We start from the raw sequence: 16673 nt of genomic DNA, 5'->3' as shown, positions 1-16673 counted from the left end.
CACACTATAATCAAACGGCCTATGTCCTTAAATAACAATTGGCTGCACAAACAATAACCGCTCAGGCTGTTAACTGCCGGGCGGCAGCATCCAGTAAACACCTATTGTGGGGATTGACCTTCAGTGAAAATCAGGAACGGCACATTTCAGCTGCTTTCCTCTGCTGCTGCTGCAGAACCACCTCAGCCACCTCCATGGAGTGTGTGGAGCAGGAAGTGGATAGGTGCTCATGCTTCACATGTTTTAGTCCTTTAAATTCTTCACATGGGTGTACTCCCAAGTCACTATGTAATTTAAACAGCGTGCCTTTGAGCTCATAAAGATAACCAGATGCGCGCGTGCTGTAACTATCCTTTCTTTTCCATTTCAGAGCACACAGCAACCCCACCACCACCACCACCACCACCACCTCCTCCCTCCCTGCCTGCCTGCCTGCCTCTCTGCCTGTTTGAAGTGGCAGTCCATAGAAATGCATGTCCAAACACATCTTCTACACAAACATGAATGCCAGGGTGTGAGAGACCAACAGAAAAACATCAGCAGCTCTGCTCAAACTCAGCTCCACATGTTCCAGACACACCTGTGTGCATTCACTTACCCTGACTGGATCAGTTCCCGGGCTCCATGTGGGACCACCACAATCTCTGATGGGTTTTCTTTAGGTAAAATATGACACTTTCTGATTGATCCCCCTAAAAGTCATCAGTTTTCTTCCATTTCGCATCTTTTTGTGAGCATCTTTACCCAGCCTGAGTCCAAACTGTGTGTTTATCTGTGTTGATCTATGAGGGGAGAGTCATTTCTCCCGTGATACTTAATTTAACTTAAATGTTTGTATCATCAAGACTGATTTACACAGTTAGCGTTTCCTCTATTTTTTTTTTCAAAGTCAACACATCCTTGCTACGAACTTCAAATAGTTAAAACACAAATGTCCAACTTTTTCCTCAGAACTCAAACTCACCTTTTTTTTTTCTTTTTTCTTTTTTCCTTTGCGCTACATTCCAAATCTCCTCGGTTTTGGAGGCGATTCGCCGCGGAGTGGGTTTAATCCTCAGAAGAGCCTTTTTTTTTTAAAGCAGTTTAAAATTCCGACTGGGGAGCAGAGATGTCGAAAGTCTTTTCAAACTTCACAAGAGAGAAAAATGATTGAGAGAAAACGCCACCAAAGCTGCTGCGCGTCCCCAAGCTGGTGCTTTTTCGGAACTTCTTTTGTTCTGATGCTCTCATGGCGCACAAAAACTGCGCAAAACTTTGGTAAAAGTCGTGCAGATCGGCCAAAGATGTGCTCTTCTCTCGCTGCAACTCTTCGTGTGTTTATAGTAGCGGTCCCTGCAGTCCAATGGAGGCGTTCAGGGCGGGCGGGGAATACAGAATACGCTGCGTTCAAAACCCAAGAAAATAATCGGAATAAGGATTTTTACTAAACGTGTTCCTTTTTATTTTTTTAATCGGTGTTTTTCTAAATATTTTTTAAGTACATTTCTCATGCATTCTTACATCATTAGTCATAACTTTATATTATTCATAAATTAAATAAAAATGTGTATTTAATCTGTGCTTTCAATTTTGTTTTTTTGAAACAAATTTCGGGTTAAAAATTGTGTTTATGAGAATTTTACCCATCTTTCATTTATGCAGTTTTTTTAATTGTTTTTTTTTTTCATTATATTTTGGATATTGGATTTTCCTTGTTCTTTCTTTTCTTCTTTTTTTTAGTTCATTGCCATATGATTTTTATATTTTCTTATTATGTTTATGTATACATCTCTTTCCTTTTTATTTCAAAGCACCTTTTTTGCACTTGGTCATTTAAAATTGCAACTAAAATAAAGTTGTGTAATGATATAAACAAATAACCTCAGAACACCTCTGTGTTTAACCATAATTAGATTTTAAATTTCATATTTCCTTAAAAAATTTTACTGTAGCCAATATATGCTATTTGCTTGAAATTTAATAAATTGAAAACTCTTTTGGTAGCGCTGGTAGCGTTGATGGTGTACGTGAACGCCTCATTGGGTCCAGACGCCTTCAGAGCCCCGCCCCCACTGTTCTGACATCAGAGTGGAGAAATCCCAGGAATGCGGGAATTCTGGGAGAAGTCCTCTGCGTTTAATGGTTTTCCAGGGGCCGCGGGAGACTCACGCACAAAGTAGGGCCCCCCTCTCTTTTTTATGTTCCGCCGTTGCGTGCTAACGACGCTGTGAAGGAGTAAATTCAAATAACCGACAAATATAACACGTTTTTAAATATATGTTGATCCATATTTATCCCAAAAGTACCAACAAAAAAAAGTGTTTTTTTGTATTATCTCTACTTGTTGCAATGTTAAACTTTTACACTTTTTCACACTTTGTAAAAAAAAAGGCCATTAAAAGAGAATTTCTTTTTTTAATTTAATAACTGTACTTATTTAAAAAAAAGTGTTATCTAGAACTACAAAAATAAAATACATTTTTAAAGACGTCAAACAAAGGATTTTTCCTGGATGTAAATATATATTTAATTTTTCAAACATAGGCCTTTTTTTACAGAACACATGCAGGGCTTCTTTGATTTTCTGCCTTTTATTGCTAAAGTTTGTCAGGATTTTTAACTGTCTCAGATGTGAAAACTGAAGATTATCATACTGTATTTGTGGACAAGTTGCAGCCTCTTGTGGCTGAAACAGCAAATGACAGCCATAAAAATAAGCAAAGGACATACTTTCAAAAAATACTGAAAGAATTTATAACATTAAATTCTCAAATACAATAAATTTAACCTGCCATAGATCAAATGTTTAAGGCTCATCTCTCTGAGAGCCTGCACGGGGGTCAAAAAGATGCTGGCTGGAGCCTATCCCTTAATTTTTTTAAGGCCAAAGGCGGAGTACACCTTGAATGCGTCACCACATCTATACAGGCCCATCAGAATTGTAGTGATTACAATAAATCATTAGAACAATTTTTTTTACATTTTTGCAAAAAAAGAAAAGGATGATTCAAAAACTTCTGCTGTAAAATCTCTAATATATCTGCTTTCTTTTGTTTATGTAGAGCTGGCTTAGGAGCACATGTTCAGTCCTGATTGATTTTACATAATGAAACCTTTAAACGGCAAAAAATGTAATTACACCCCAACTATGTAATTTTATGAAGAAAAACGACAAAGACGTGACGTTATTTTGATCGTTATTTTGATCATTTGATCGTTATAAGTGACGTTATTTTGATCATTTGGAACATAAATTTTCTGTGGTGTCGTGCCATGTGCTGCCGATACACTAATATTTGGGTAGAAAATTGCTGTAATTGTTTATATTTGGGGGAAAAATTCAAGAAAAGTTAACACAAAAAACATTATCTTTGAGCTCTAAACCACTGGAATCACACTTTCTTTAATAGACTTAAACCACTTGAAAATAATTTAATTAAACTTGGAAGTTTATTTATGAACTTGTTAGCCTGTTTTGTACATCATTTTTTTTTTTTTTTTTTTAACTGTGAGACACTTGGAAGAAAGACAAAAGCAGGCATGTGACACGTTATCTGATGTCTGTGTTTAAGCAGACCTGCAGAATTGAGGTCTCCTCACGGAAGGCCTCCACAATAAAGGCTTCCTTTTAGAGTCCACACCTAAAGTCCGATCGCGGTGCCGATAAGCTCAAAAACACGTTGCTTTTTGACTGTGACCCTGCTCTGACCTGGTGCCTCCTGCATCCCAAAGTGGGTCGGCGCTTGGTTTCACAAAAGAACATTTTGATTTCAGCATCTTATGCTATCAAAGTGGCCAAACACATTAGTCACATGCAAGGCTGGTGCTTTTAGAAAACAAACACTGTACTACACTCATAACTGAAACGATGTGAAAAAATGCCATTAAAAAAAAGGCATAGGAATTAAATTCTAAATTGTTGCAGTTTGAAACAAAACAATCCAGGTCAGATGTTATGCTATGTTTACTTTTTGTGCATTTAAAAAATCTTTAAATGTGTCATATTGTTTAAAAACTGAGTTATTGGAACTATGTTAATCAATACTTTGCATATTTTTAACAGAAATACCCAACATTGACTGGATTATTCACCTTAACCAGTCCTACAAGCACAATGCAGGTAAAATGATTTTAGGATTGAGTTCCCCCGACACATTTGTGAAATGATTTCTGAAAACTGTTTCCAAAACCAAATTCTCTTGGTTATGAAAAAGGAAATATCCGTGATTTTTAACAGCAAATGAGGAACCTGTCTTAGTAAACTGTTTGTGTTGACAATAAAAACTAACAGCAGATCAGTATTGCCATTCTAATTTATGTTTCAACTTGTGGACTTTATGAATTTATTTAATTAAATTTTTAAAAAAGATAGAGAAAGTCTAAATGACAGTTTGGCTAAAAATGTTTTTTTTTTTATTGGTTAGTTTTTTTTTAATACTAAATCTTTTGGTCATTTAAAAATATGGTTTTGCATAAAATAAAATAAAAATAAAAATCAAATTTTTTTACACCTTACAAAAATGAACTACGAACTCATAAATATACAGTATAGTAAAGCATCTCGACCAAGTATTGTCTTGTTCCTAGACATAAAAAGCAATTTGGAGAAAAAAGCTATTTGTTTTTAGCCCTTTATTTTATTTTTATTTTCATTGCTTCTACTCAAAATGAACAAGCGATGACATAGTTGTCGAATTAACTTCAAAAGCCCAGAGGAAAAGTTTTCATGGGTTTCCCGGTGTTAATGTTACTTTTTCTATTTGTTACTTGCTTTTTAATGTATATATTATTATTGCTATTATTATTATTATCATTATTCTTATTCTGTGTGTTTTGGGTGTGCGTGTGAGTGAGTCTGTGCATACTGCGAACTAGATTGTACTGTTTATTTGCTTTTTTTTTTTTAATTATTGCTCATCTACTATTTTAAACGTCTGATACAGAGGACCCTCTTAAAAACGAGATGTTGCATCTTTAGGGGCTTATCCTAATGTTTAAATGTTTAAATAAGTAAATAAATGTGTTGCATGGTCATTCTGCACAGTTATACAAATGTAGGATGAGTCAAAAAATGCAAAAAGGACATTTTAGTTAATACTTACATCTTTCGTTAATGATGACCAATATTAAATGAAACACTTGCTTAGCATTTCTTATCTTAAACTAATTTGAAACTTTATTGAATACTTCAAAAACTGTTTTAAAGGAAACCTCTTAGTCATTGTGTCTTACATCAAGAAGATTATTCTTCTCTGGTGCTTGAGCTACACTGATGCTTTTCTGTGTGCCTCGTCCTTGAGAGGTATTGAGACAATAACGCGTTCTGTATGTGCTTAGCAGCCAGCTGGTGCAGGTGGACAACACTTAAAACTGTCTTTCAAAACGCACACTTGAGTGCGTTTGTGTCTTTCTGACGTCTAACAAAGCAGTTATGACGTTTACCTGGTGATTCAGGTCGCCCTAATGAAGTTTCTACACAGGCAGACGTGCACACCTTGGAAAACAAGGACAACAATTGAATCACCTAAACCAATTTCACACACATCTTCTTAGAAAAGAAGCTTCTTCTCGTGTGTCGGATGTGAGAGATCAGGGCTGACCTTTGAGGCATCGGGAACCATAAAACCAATTCCATGGGACAACCTCAAATCAAAAGACTTTTATTCATCAGAACACCTAAAAGTTTCTGAGCTGCTTCTTAGAAAAGGGCCACAAAGACAGCAAGTTAACTTGCAACTTCACTTATGCTTAACCAATTTTCTGACCGTGAAGTGTGTGCGCAGGCTCACACCGACACTTTCATTCAGAAAGGAACAAGTGACGCCTCACCTCAGTCACTCCCAAAGTCCTTGAGACTCTTTGGTTCTTGCATCTATAAAAAAAAAAGAAAATCCTTTTTCCTCCTCTGAGGAGGCAGCAGCAAACACCCTTCTCCTGCCGAGCATTTGATCACAGAGAGGAAGGAGGAATAAGAGCAGCAGCGCCTCTAAATCTGCGGATAAAAGCAGGAAGAAAGGCAAAAAGAAAGGAAACACAAAAGAAAAAGGTAACAGATTTTGTTTGACATTAAGAAAAAATTACATTTTTGTGGTTTCTGGTTTTTCCTGTAGAAATAGACTTTTGTGTATTAATGGCTGAAGAACATCTGACATGTTTATTAGATGAACCAAGTCATGCAAATGAATATAAAAAAAGGGTTGTATTTTAGCAGTTTGTTTTGTTGCAGCTTTCTGCTGTAGATCTTTGAAGATCTCAGCTGAGTGAGTCAGCCGGAGAGACAAAGACGGTGACCCACCAAACATTCACTTCTTAGAGTAACGGAGGATGAAAGGAAAAACAATTTCTTAAAGAGTAAAATTTTCTCATCCCACAAAATACATCCACCCACTGAGAAAACTCTTTTAAACGTTTGGAAATAAAATTCAGAAATTTTTCACATGATGGAAATTTGAGTTATGGCAACACTGTAGGAGAAATTTATGGTTCTGGAGCAATTATTAGCCAAACAAAAAAGAAAACACAGGAGCAGAAAAATGCTCATCAACTCTGCATTTGGAGAGTTTAAGTACTCTCTTTGTCTCCTTTCAAAATGTCAGAGACACTGGAGATTAAAAAAAATCCCACAAACATTTATATCTTGCATTTCCAAAATAAACCTCACAGATATTGGCTGAAGAATCCTCCTTTGGTTCCTAGAAAATGTTCATTCCAAGCAAAACATGAATTGTCACAGTGTGTGGTTGGCTTTGAAAAAAATCTTCCATTTTTGGATTATTTATGAGAATGCCACTGTCCAAGAAGTTCCATTGGTTACTGCAGCCTCCACACGTTTTCACATCTTAGTTTATAGCTTTTTTTTGGAAGTCTTTCGACACAAAATTTAGATTAAAATAAAACAAACATAAAAAATATCAAAGGAAAACCTTTCCTCCAGACTTTTCTATTGCCAAAAAACCCCATAAAAGGTTTCTTGCAATGACAGATGATTGGAAGATCTTGGATGGAAGATTGACGTTTTTTTGGAAATATACATTTCTTAAAGCAGTCTTCATGGTGACAGGAAATTCAGGGCAAATGTTCAACAGCTTAACGCCTCACAGATAAACAGCCACATGAGGTGTTTGGAGCTTCATATGCAGACCTTCAGCATCAATACAACAAATGGAGAAGAAGCCTTTCAAGAAAACAAAAGATTTTGCTGTTTTTTAACACCAGGAATGCATGGACTGTAGAAGTTCTTTGTTGTCTTTGAATTGACACTCATGCAGGCCTTAAATTACATTTATTTGCTTTGTTTTAATTCTCTTTTTAAGTGTGTTGAAGTTAAGCTTCGGAATATCAACTTTTTCCTTCCGTGAGACCAGAAATGGGTCATTTTCCATCCTGATAAGGACTCCTTTCAATGTTGACAGAGAATAGATGTTTTGCTGATTAATAAGACCATCTGTTGCAGTGCGCAATTCTGATTGAGCCAGGAATGATGACTATTATTCAACAATGACAAATAGCTGCCACTCGTACCATTTCAGCATTTGGCATTTTAACAGAAGAGGTCTGGTTATATAAAGAGGGGGGGAAGGTGTTATGCAAGTGCAATGATCGGGAGACGCTAACTGTGTCTGTCTTCCCATAATTTCTCCCAACTTCAAGATAATCAGGTGAATGTACTCCCCCTTTGGGAGTCTTCTGTGTTGTGAAGAGACATTCCTCCCGCTCCTTTCAGCTGAAGAATCTTCTCGCATCCGTGTCACCCTCAGCTGACGATGGTGTCTCTTTGCTGGCTGTTGGTGGTTCTAATGGGATGCATGTGCGCCACTGGATCTACAAACAACTCTATAGTCAACGATCTGAACAGGAAAAACAGGATATTGGTGAGTCAAACCTTGTTCTTATTTTTGTAGGAAAAAAAAACAACCATTCTTTTTGAACCCAAAAACAAGAAACTTGATGTCATGGAGAAAACGCTCTGTGCCTTAAGTTGGTTCTTTATCTTGGAAGCAGTGGCTTAAAATTCCCCCCCTGAGTCTAATAAACTTTGTCCAGTATGTTTCAGTTATGCCAAAAAAATTCTCTAGATGTAATCTTGTCTGAACAATTTACAGTTAAAGTTTTAAGACAACGCAAACTGGATTCCCCTGAAGGATCTGGAAAATACAAATTTCACAACAGCAATATAGGAGGACTCTGTTGTTTTGCTAAAGGCCAAACAGAATGTTGTGCAATAGACATTACGTTGATTTTCTGTTTTAGCATTTTTATTGGTTTTATAAGAAAAAACGAGGGAAAAAAAGGGTCATCTATTTAATCATGTTTGGCTGTTGGAACTAATTCTGATGCAACTAAATTAAAAAATATAGACTGTTTTGTCAAACGCAAGCTATGAAAATTGTGTTTTGTGATTATTTGAATTGATTGAAACTTTATTGCAGATTCTTAGTCCACAATACAAAGGAAAAAAATACATGAGACATTGTATTTTTAGAAATCTTTATGAAAATGTTTAAGTTTTCAAGCAATTTTGAAAATGATTGGTTTTCTCTGGTGCAGGACTGCGTCCATCTCTGCATGTCTGGGATCAAACCTGAAAGCCCAGACCTTGGTGGGTCGGTCCTTCCACCTAAGAATATTGATGATGGTGATCTCTTACTTAGCATTTTTTTGGCCACTCTGGCTGCTCAAGACAAAGCATCAGAGTCAGATATGAACCGTCGCTCATATGCCATGGAGCATTTCCGCTGGGGGAAACCCATAGGACGCAAACGGAGACCCATCAAGGTTTTTGCCTCCTCTCTGGAGGAAGGGGACTCCTCGGAAAGGAGCTTCCCATTTCGGGTTCGCAGACATCTGAGCAGTGACAAGAATGAAGCAAAGGGGATGCACCATGAAGCAAGTCACAGAAACCTTGGTTTGCTGGTGTCCAAATTCCCCCCCAGAAAAGATGTACCTCTGCAGGATAGAAAAGAAGAAACCTACAGAATGAATCATTTCAGATGGGGGAGCCCACGTACATCCAAACGAAATGGCAGCTTTAGGAAGCTGTGGGAGGAAAGCTCTGAGGAGAATCCAGCCACGCTCCTCAAAAACATTATCTTCATGAAAGATGTGCAAAGAAAAATTGACTGATTATCATTACATGCTACTTTGCATCTTTATTTAAACTGCGGAAACTACCACAGCTGACTTTAGCGTGTTGTTGAATGTATTGTACTTTGGGCCAAATATTTGCCTCATTAAACAATAAAGGAGATGTGTTGAATAAATGGTTTGAATGACTGCTTTGAAAGTCTTGGTCTTGACTTCTTCAGGGTTTCTTTAATCTTTTTAATAAAAGATTTTATTTTCAGATATTATTCTATTCTGTAAACTAGCTTGTGAAAGGATGTGAATATTTGTAAATATTTCTTCAGTTTTTGACAGCAAACTTTTTAAAGGGAATATTAAATAATTTGCTTTCTGCACCAAGAAATATGACTGGTTTTATTTTTATGATAGCACGTAAATACAAAATAATTGAGGGCCCATCAGATGGTGCAAAATTCAAGTTATATTAAGAAAGGGTTTATCCCTGCTGAGTTTTCATACAAATAATGCGTATTTTTCGACCCATTGTTGTTCTTATTATGCTCTGATGTGCTCAACCTTTCCAACAAAGAAGCTATTGGAAATAAAGTAGTCATTACATAGTTTATCTGATGCCTCATGATCAATGGTCTTTGGGATATTGAGAACATTTTTAATGGTTTTAAACAACACATGTGAATTATGGCTGTTTGCTACGATTATGTTGGACAAACAGTCTTTCTTTGACTCTTTAAAAGTGGTCTGATATTGATGCTAAGAGTCCTTGATTTGAATAGATCTGTAGCTTTTCCTTCTTCCACCTGCGTTCAGGAGATGAAATCGGTCAGAATGAAAGTTTTATCCACCAAGGATCTGACCTTCACCAACACAGTCTTGGCTGGCACCGCGGCGTAACAAGGGGCAGCACCCTCAGATTTTGGAGTTTCACCCCACGTTGCTGCAGCCCGGGAAACCAGGAAGAGCGGGGAGGGAAGCCATCATCAAAGCCAACAACACGTGTAACCATTGTGCTCTCCTAGGCACTTTAACATTGGGAGTTGAGTCATCTAGACCCACTAGACAGTGCGCTGAACCTTTTTACACGTCAATGTAAGGGTGGGGTCATCTAAGATAGCACAAGGGTTAGGGCAGACCTCAGGTGGATCTTGGGAGCGCAAGGACATTAAAGTAGTATTTGCCTATTTGCTAATAAACAGTCAACAATACAAGCATGATGAATTACTACAAGAGTTTCTTGCTCTGAAAAGTTACTCTGTGCATAAAGCATAAACCTGCTAGGTATAACCAAAATAATCTAAAAAGCCTGTGATTTAAAAAAAAAAGTTTTTACTATTATTTTTGTGTGTTTCTAGTAAGGTGAGGCCCTTCTAGCGGCGTAAACTCTACAGCTTTGGAATCTATTGATCATGTTTGTGACGTCATCGTTTATTTTGCAGAACTGCGGAACCATCGTAAGTGGGAAACGGAGGGAAATTTAAACTGTTCGGACTGCTTTGCTTAAGTGTCAGTTCGGCAATAATCGACTAGCCGTTCGTACAAAATCCCCTTTTAACTTACACGAAGAAGCTGAGTACGGCTATAAATAACCAGATAAACGATGGAGGTGCAGCTTGATCAGGTAATATATGAAACTTGACCGTAGCAGCGAAGGTGGCTAACATGCTAGCATGTCTTTGTTTACTTTGGCAAACTAAGTTGATTTGAAGCTAAATTAATAGAACGTGTGAATTTCCCCCCTGCTAAATATTTTCAAACGCAAAAAAAAAAAAAAAATAGTGATACTTTGTGAGTGTTATTATGTTGTTTTCATTCGCAAAATCCATTATTTTGACATTTCCTGGACTTTTCCAGCGCACACAGCTGGGTTTATTAAGAAATGAGCATGGATGATAGGAGTCTAAATCAATTTAACTTTATCTATAAATTATTTTATATTAAAGAAAATGTCTTTCTCCTATAGCATAATTATGAAATTTTATTATGCATGATCTAAATGCCCTACTCGGATAAAATATGACTTTCTGTGTGTTACGAAATAATATGATCGTGTAAGCAAAGAAATAAATAAAAAGATAAGTTCCTCTTTTAAATAATGATTTGAACAACACACCTAGATTTCTGATATTTTCCTGTAAGCATACAAATGGTCTCATCTATGTTTACACCAAAGCATTTTTTAAAACATTTAAATGGAAATAAATGATTTATTTAAAGCATTAGTAGCAGACATGGGCAGATGCTTCAGATAAAAGTCAACATTATTCTCTTTGTTTTTTTTAACAAGGAGGGATGTTATTTCTTATTTTACAGCTCTAAAGCTTTCACATTAGTCCACGTTTTAGACATATCTATGTTTAACAGAGATCAACTGTTAATTAAAATAATTCCAATAATATCCTAATGTTTGAGTTTTAGGTCCCATAAACTAAAACATGTAAACAAATGGGTTTATTTGTTACCAGATCTGTCTATTACAGTTTAACTGATTACTTCCAGGTATCAACTTTAATAAACACAAATTATTTAAAAGAGTAACATGAAAATGTAAACATTTTAAAATGTTTTAAATAAAGTCTGATCTTTATAGATCTTACTCTAGGTTGTGGAAACTTGTTTAGGATTTTAATTCTTTTTTTTTTAGATTGTGTGTTAATAGTGTAAATATTTTTATTGTATATTTACACAGGCTTGAAAGGACTATATCTTTTCTCTGCAGAATTTAGACTCGCCCTCCAAAAACAGTTACATCGGTAGCTACTACCAACCTCCTGAGAGGATCCTGTCAGTATCAAGAGAGCTGCAGTTTCCTGCTCATTCAGCTGTCACTGCAGACCAGACCGACAGCCGTTCATCTCAAACCACGCGGAATCTGGACAGCAAAGGTTTGGCACGCCCTTTTCTCTCAGACCTCAGAATTTTGATTCTTTTTTTGGTTGCATTCTGTTACATGAACATGTCAAGTCGTTCTCCCCTCAGCTGTTGTAGATGCACTGAAAAATCTCCAGGACAAAATCAGGCGTTTGGAATTGGAGAGAATGCAAACACAGAAGACCTACCTTCAGGTCTCCCATGATGCTCAGAAGCAACCGCAGGTCTTAACATCAGAAACAGCAGCTAGTGTCCCAGCCACAGACTTCTCTGCCAAAACTGGTACGATTTTAAAACGGAAAGATGAGAAATGTATGTGCAATTTTTATTTCATTTTTTTCCTTCCCACAACAGATTTGGATTTAAAATTGCAGTCTGCTGAAAGTCGTTGCAAGATTCTTGAGAAGCAGCTGGAATACATGAGGAAAATGGTTGAAAATGCCAAGAAGGACAGAAGTGCCGTACTGGAAAATCAGGTAAAGAGCACTTTTATTAAAATAAAGGTGCTAAAATAAAAAAAACATATGAATTAAAACAGGCATTAATCACTTTTAGCGATGTTTTGACGTTAAGCAGTTAGTCTTTTAAACTAAAAACAATTGTCTCAAAAAAAGAAGAGGTCTTTGTTTGTCCTTCGTAGTTATTGGAGTGTAATTATAGAAGTGGCTAAGAAGATCTTCCTCATTTCTTGATTTAATTTTATTTCTTGATAGGCCTTGCTACAGAACCAACAAACAAGCAACTTAAATCACCAAACGCAGCAGGAGAAGCTAGAGAAAATTGAATCAGAGTGTCTCAAACTGAGCAGAACCCAAACTCTTGCAGAGGTAACATGAGAATCCTCTTTAGTCGTGGTTTGGGGTCATCCAAAGCTTAGTCGTACTTGATTGCTGGTTGCTTGCAGACGAAATTGGCGATTCTGGAGCAGAAGCTTCTGCAGGAAGAGCATGAGCGCAAACTAATGCAGGAAAAGGCAGAAGAGGTCAGCCAATGCATGCTTTATTCATCCAATATTTCATAAAGTCTTCATTAAAACAAAACAAAAGCTGGCAAAAAGATTCTGAAAGCCTCTATGGTTTGGGTTGTTTGTCTTTGTGGAAACACCATCATTTTAATTGCTTGGCTTTTAAAGTGCCACAATATTTACATTCATAGCTGCAGAGGGAGTTTGACATCAGTCTGCGACTGTCTGTTCCAGCAAGCGAAGAAACAAAGCCACAAAGGAAAACAAAGAAGACAGTTATGGTATTTGTTTTCATTCTAAAGTAAATGTCTTTTTTTTTTATTTAAGAAAGAAAACATCTTTAGCCATAGTAACTGCCATCTTTCTCATCAGAAATCATCTAAACAGCCTGAGCAGACATCATGCAGCCCCAGGAGAACAAAAATGCCCTTTGTTGCAGGAACAGTGAGTCCAAGATTCTTTTGCTTAAATAAATACTTTATCAAATGTTGGGGTGTTTTGGTATTTCTTCGAATCCTTTTTGTCATTATTATTCCTGTCACAGTCTACTAGTCCAAGCCATTCGGTCCACGCCAACGTTCAAAGCATCCTCCACATGATGAAGCACCACCATCCTCAGCTGTGTGAAAGAGTCAGCTCCTTGCACAAGCCTGGACGTGGAGCCAAGAAAAGCCTCCAGACGGATTTTTCTCCATCTTTAACCACTTTGCAGAAGTCAGATCGCTCTTCCACAGATTCATCTCTGAGCTCCCTGACAGATCTGCTCCTGACTCTACAGGATGAGCTCGGCCAAATGAGCTTGTGAGTCACTTGCTTCACTTCAGATTTCTTTTTTTTTTTTTTCTGCATTTATGAATGTGTGTAAATGGATGTTTTGTCAGTGAGCATCAGGAGCTGGTTCGTCACATAGAAGCTAGCCAAAGTGCACAACAAAAGCAGGAGCTGCAGAGAGATCTGGAAAGGCTGGAGGGGAGGATGGAGGAGAAAGAAGCTCAGATCACAAAGCTGCGCAAGCACCAACAGCAGGTACATGAATCTATACCGACAGAGACCAAGAGGCTTCAGTATAACAAGAAATATGTTTATCTATCGTCTGCTAAATATTATCAGTACTGTAGGTTTTTAAAATTTAAAACACAAAATGAAAATAAACACGAGTTAAAAGTACAGATAAAACAAAAAGAAGAATTTTACATGATCCCTCCCCTTGACAACACCTTATGTTGTGCATTTAGTTGTTTTTTCCCCCAACATTAGTGGGAAAAAATGTTGGAAATCTCCGTTTTTGTCTGCTTCCACAGATCCATAAACTGACCCAAAGCCAGTCACATGCTGAGGACCATACTGCCAAGAAGCGTTTTGTGATCAAGCCACCTGGTCCCTCCCCAGTTAAGGTCAAGCCAACTGCAAAAAGCCCAACTCGAAACAACCTGCAGCTTCTCAGGGAGACGAAGAAGTTGAGAAGCTGCCTGAAACAGGACGACATCTCCTGGGAAACGTAAAGTTGTCCCTGTCAGGCAGAACTGTTTTTTGTTTTTTTTTAACCACTGAATGAAGTACTCGGCTCTCCTCATTTCCGGGAAGACTTTTTTTAAGCAGCCTGGAGCTTTTCTTTTTAATAAATGAAATAAAATTTGTGTTGATTTATGTACCCATTATTAACCCCTTCACGAGTGAATTAATTTCAATTACATAAAAAAAACTACTCTTCAATGTTTTTGCCATTCAAGCTGATGCTAAATTAAATTGAGTCCTGGATAACATGGAACTTTGCACATTAGTGACATGGTATGAAGGTTTAAAGTCAGGGTTTGCATAAACATGAGACATACACCATCAGTTGTTTCCTAATGATAAAACTTGTGCAGAAATCCCACTTCAAATAAAATGGTAATAGCTTAGAATCTGCAAATTTCGTTGGGTTTTTTTTCGTTGAACAACCACTAGAGGGCAGTGCTAATGAATGCAAATAAATAACAAAATAGGAACACGTATTTTATGCAAGTTTAGGAAGGTTAGTCATGTTTTCATATAGCAAGTGTCAAATAAAATGCTTCAAATAATGTAAAACATTTGCATTAAAGCAGTAGAATTAAAAAAAAACTGGTCAAATGGATCTTTTTTCCAGTCTTCCCTTACTTATTAATTGTGCTATCCAAGGCACTTTAACATTGGGTCATCTAGACCCCACTAGACAGTGCGCTGAACCTTTTTTCTTCAATGATTTGTGATCTTCACTGGTGTCCATGGATTACATGAAATCCTCTTCACCTTTATGCACCTTTGTCATGGTAGGGAGAACACGTCACTGTAAGGGTGGGGTCATAGGATAGCACAAGGGTTAATCTGTTTTTTGCCCATTTTCTTTGCATTGCAACTTACGCTTTCCAGCTTTTCCCCCATTTTAACTCTCTGCTGCTCAGATGATACAAAATATTGTGTTTCTATGTTTTGGCTTTATTTATTAGTCAGTCATTTGTATAAGTTGAACAAACATGACAGATGCTCACTTTGTCAGGACTTAGTTAACATTGTAGTTACATCATAAGAAACTACTACCACTAATTTGTAGGCTACAACAATATAATTGAAACTAAAAACAATAAAAACACGAATTTTTAGAAGTTTTTTATTGAATGATTCAAAAAGTCTGCATACTCTTATGATAGCTGCAGTTTTGATAAGCATAGATAATTGCACATTTTGGCATAACTTGTAATTGCATTGAAAACTGGAAAAATTAACCCAAATCAACAGAAGTCTTACTGCCATAAAAATCGAATAATCTAAAGCCTTAAATTCAGATTAGAGTTTGCAGCTGCAGGGATGATCCAATAATCAAAATATAAGTTACAATATATTTCACCCTCTGGTTGCAAAAAAACACGTTTCTCCTATGGATTTTATATTTGCAGAAGACAACAGATGGCTGTTATAGTTGGTTTCTACATTCAGATCATTGTGTTGCTAACATTTTGTGGAGCTGGTATCCCTGGAATGAGTCTACTGCAGTTAAATGGGCTGAGCAGATCCGTTTAGTCTAATGTATTGTTTCTCTGTGCAGCCATATTAGATTACAAAGCCTGACTGGACCCAATCAGGTTAGCTAACAAGTCAGGATCTCTCCCTGACCTCAGAGCATCATCATCCCCACATGCATTCTCCTGATTACAAACTAAATACCTTTTGACTATTTCTGTGGGTTTAGCCTGAACATGTTTGATAAAATGATTGATTTATTCAGAATTTTTTAAATGAAAACCGCCAGCATCTGCATCTATATTGCAAATAAATATATTTTTTAAAGCAGAACAGGATATTTGACTCAAAAGGGCAGACACTACACCACAGTGCAGAATAAATGACATGCAACAAACATGCACAATTGAAATAAATATTTTCAAGTTAAATTTTAATCGAATTACTATGGGAGGAATTTAAGAACAAAATGTCAATTGTCATTGAGAATACAATAAAGAGTTTGTAAGATCTGTACATACATTTACTTTTAATATATATATAAATATATATTTAAAAATATATATTTTGTAAAAAAAAAAAAAACAGAATTTCCAACAGAAGTCAAAAGAATATAGCTCCCTTCTGGGACCAGCCTCTAGTGGTCTTTTGTGGAACTGCAACATTTCGTGTTTGCGTGTTTGCACCAACAAGGAAAACCAAATTCAGAAGAAAATAGTAAACTTTTTTTGAAGGTCAAATTTACAACAGGTTTCTTGTAGATCAATTGTCTGAAACATATTTATACATTAGTGTGCTAATT

General features: G+C 36.7%; 3 protein-coding genes across 7 annotated transcripts in view; 2 read left to right on the top strand and 1 right to left on the bottom strand.

Moving 5' to 3' along the window:
* The window catches only part of ptpn14 (protein tyrosine phosphatase, non-receptor type 14), a 41703-nt gene extending 40342 nt beyond the window's left edge, over positions 1–1361 (bottom strand). The window contains exon 1 of the mRNA XM_023953197.1: positions 965–1361. The gene's annotated coding sequence lies outside the window, so the exon portion shown is untranslated. The remainder of the gene's footprint in view (positions 1–964) is intronic.
* Positions 1362–1891: 530 nt separating this feature from the next.
* LOC101168338 (pro-opiomelanocortin B) lies at positions 1892–9659 on the top strand. Of its 3 annotated transcripts, none has more exons than XM_020714658.2 (3): positions 1892–2155; positions 7737–7850; positions 8527–9659. In XM_020714658.2, exons 2-3 carry the CDS (start codon positions 7743–7745, stop codon positions 9100–9102), a joined length of 684 nt encoding a protein of 227 aa, XP_020570317.1. In that variant the 5' UTR covers positions 1892–2155; positions 7737–7742; the 3' UTR covers positions 9103–9659. The 3 variants fall into 3 exon arrangements, with proteins under 3 accessions (XP_020570317.1, XP_004083656.1, XP_020570315.1); XM_004083608.4 differs by lacking the exon at positions 1892–2155 and adding an exon at positions 4964–6025; XM_020714656.2 differs by lacking the exon at positions 1892–2155 and adding an exon at positions 4965–6025 and having other exon boundaries at positions 7630–7850; positions 8527–9251.
* A 778-nt stretch (positions 9660–10437) lies between these two features.
* On the top strand, positions 10438–14800 carry LOC101164523 (centrosomal protein cep57l1). 3 transcript variants are annotated; one of them, XM_020714654.2, is made up of 11 exons: positions 10456–10678; positions 11777–11942; positions 12022–12210; positions 12283–12404; positions 12642–12755; positions 12833–12910; positions 13084–13173; positions 13265–13336; positions 13437–13693; positions 13774–13918; positions 14194–14800. In XM_020714654.2, exons 1-11 carry the CDS (start codon positions 10658–10660, stop codon positions 14392–14394), a joined length of 1455 nt encoding a protein of 484 aa, XP_020570313.1. In that variant the 5' UTR covers positions 10456–10657; the 3' UTR covers positions 14395–14800. The 3 variants fall into 3 exon arrangements, with proteins under 3 accessions (XP_020570314.1, XP_020570313.1, XP_004083557.1); XM_004083509.4 differs by having other exon boundaries at positions 10470–10678; positions 12037–12210; XM_020714655.2 differs by lacking the exons at positions 12642–12755; positions 12833–12910 and having other exon boundaries at positions 10438–10678.
* Positions 14801–16673: the final 1873 nt, after the last annotated feature.

Source organism: Oryzias latipes, chromosome 24 (genome assembly GCF_002234675.1).
Source record: "Oryzias latipes chromosome 24, ASM223467v1".
Classification (NCBI taxonomy): Eukaryota; Metazoa; Chordata; class Actinopteri; order Beloniformes; family Adrianichthyidae; genus Oryzias; species Oryzias latipes.
The sequence above is the reverse complement of the archived record's forward strand: the minus strand, read 5'-3'. Positions and strand labels throughout refer to the sequence as shown.

Excerpts from the sequence above, each read along its gene's own strand:
- LOC101168338 (XM_020714658.2), top strand. The coding sequence starts at position 7,743 with ATGGTGTCTCTTTGCTGGCTGTTGGTGGTTCTAATGGGATGCATGTGC. Across the intron at positions 7,851-8,526 it reads ACAGGAAAAACAGGATATTG|GACTGCGTCCATCTCTGCAT; the intron begins GTGAGTCAAACC and ends TCTCTGGTGCAG.
- LOC101164523 (XM_020714654.2), top strand. The coding sequence starts at position 10,658 with ATGGAGGTGCAGCTTGATCAG. Across the intron at positions 11,943-12,021 it reads GCGGAATCTGGACAGCAAAG|TCGTTCTCCCCTCAGCTGTT; the intron begins GTTTGGCACGCC and ends GAACATGTCAAG. Across the intron at positions 13,174-13,264 it reads AAACAAAGAAGACAGTTATG|AAATCATCTAAACAGCCTGA; the intron begins GTATTTGTTTTC and ends CTTTCTCATCAG.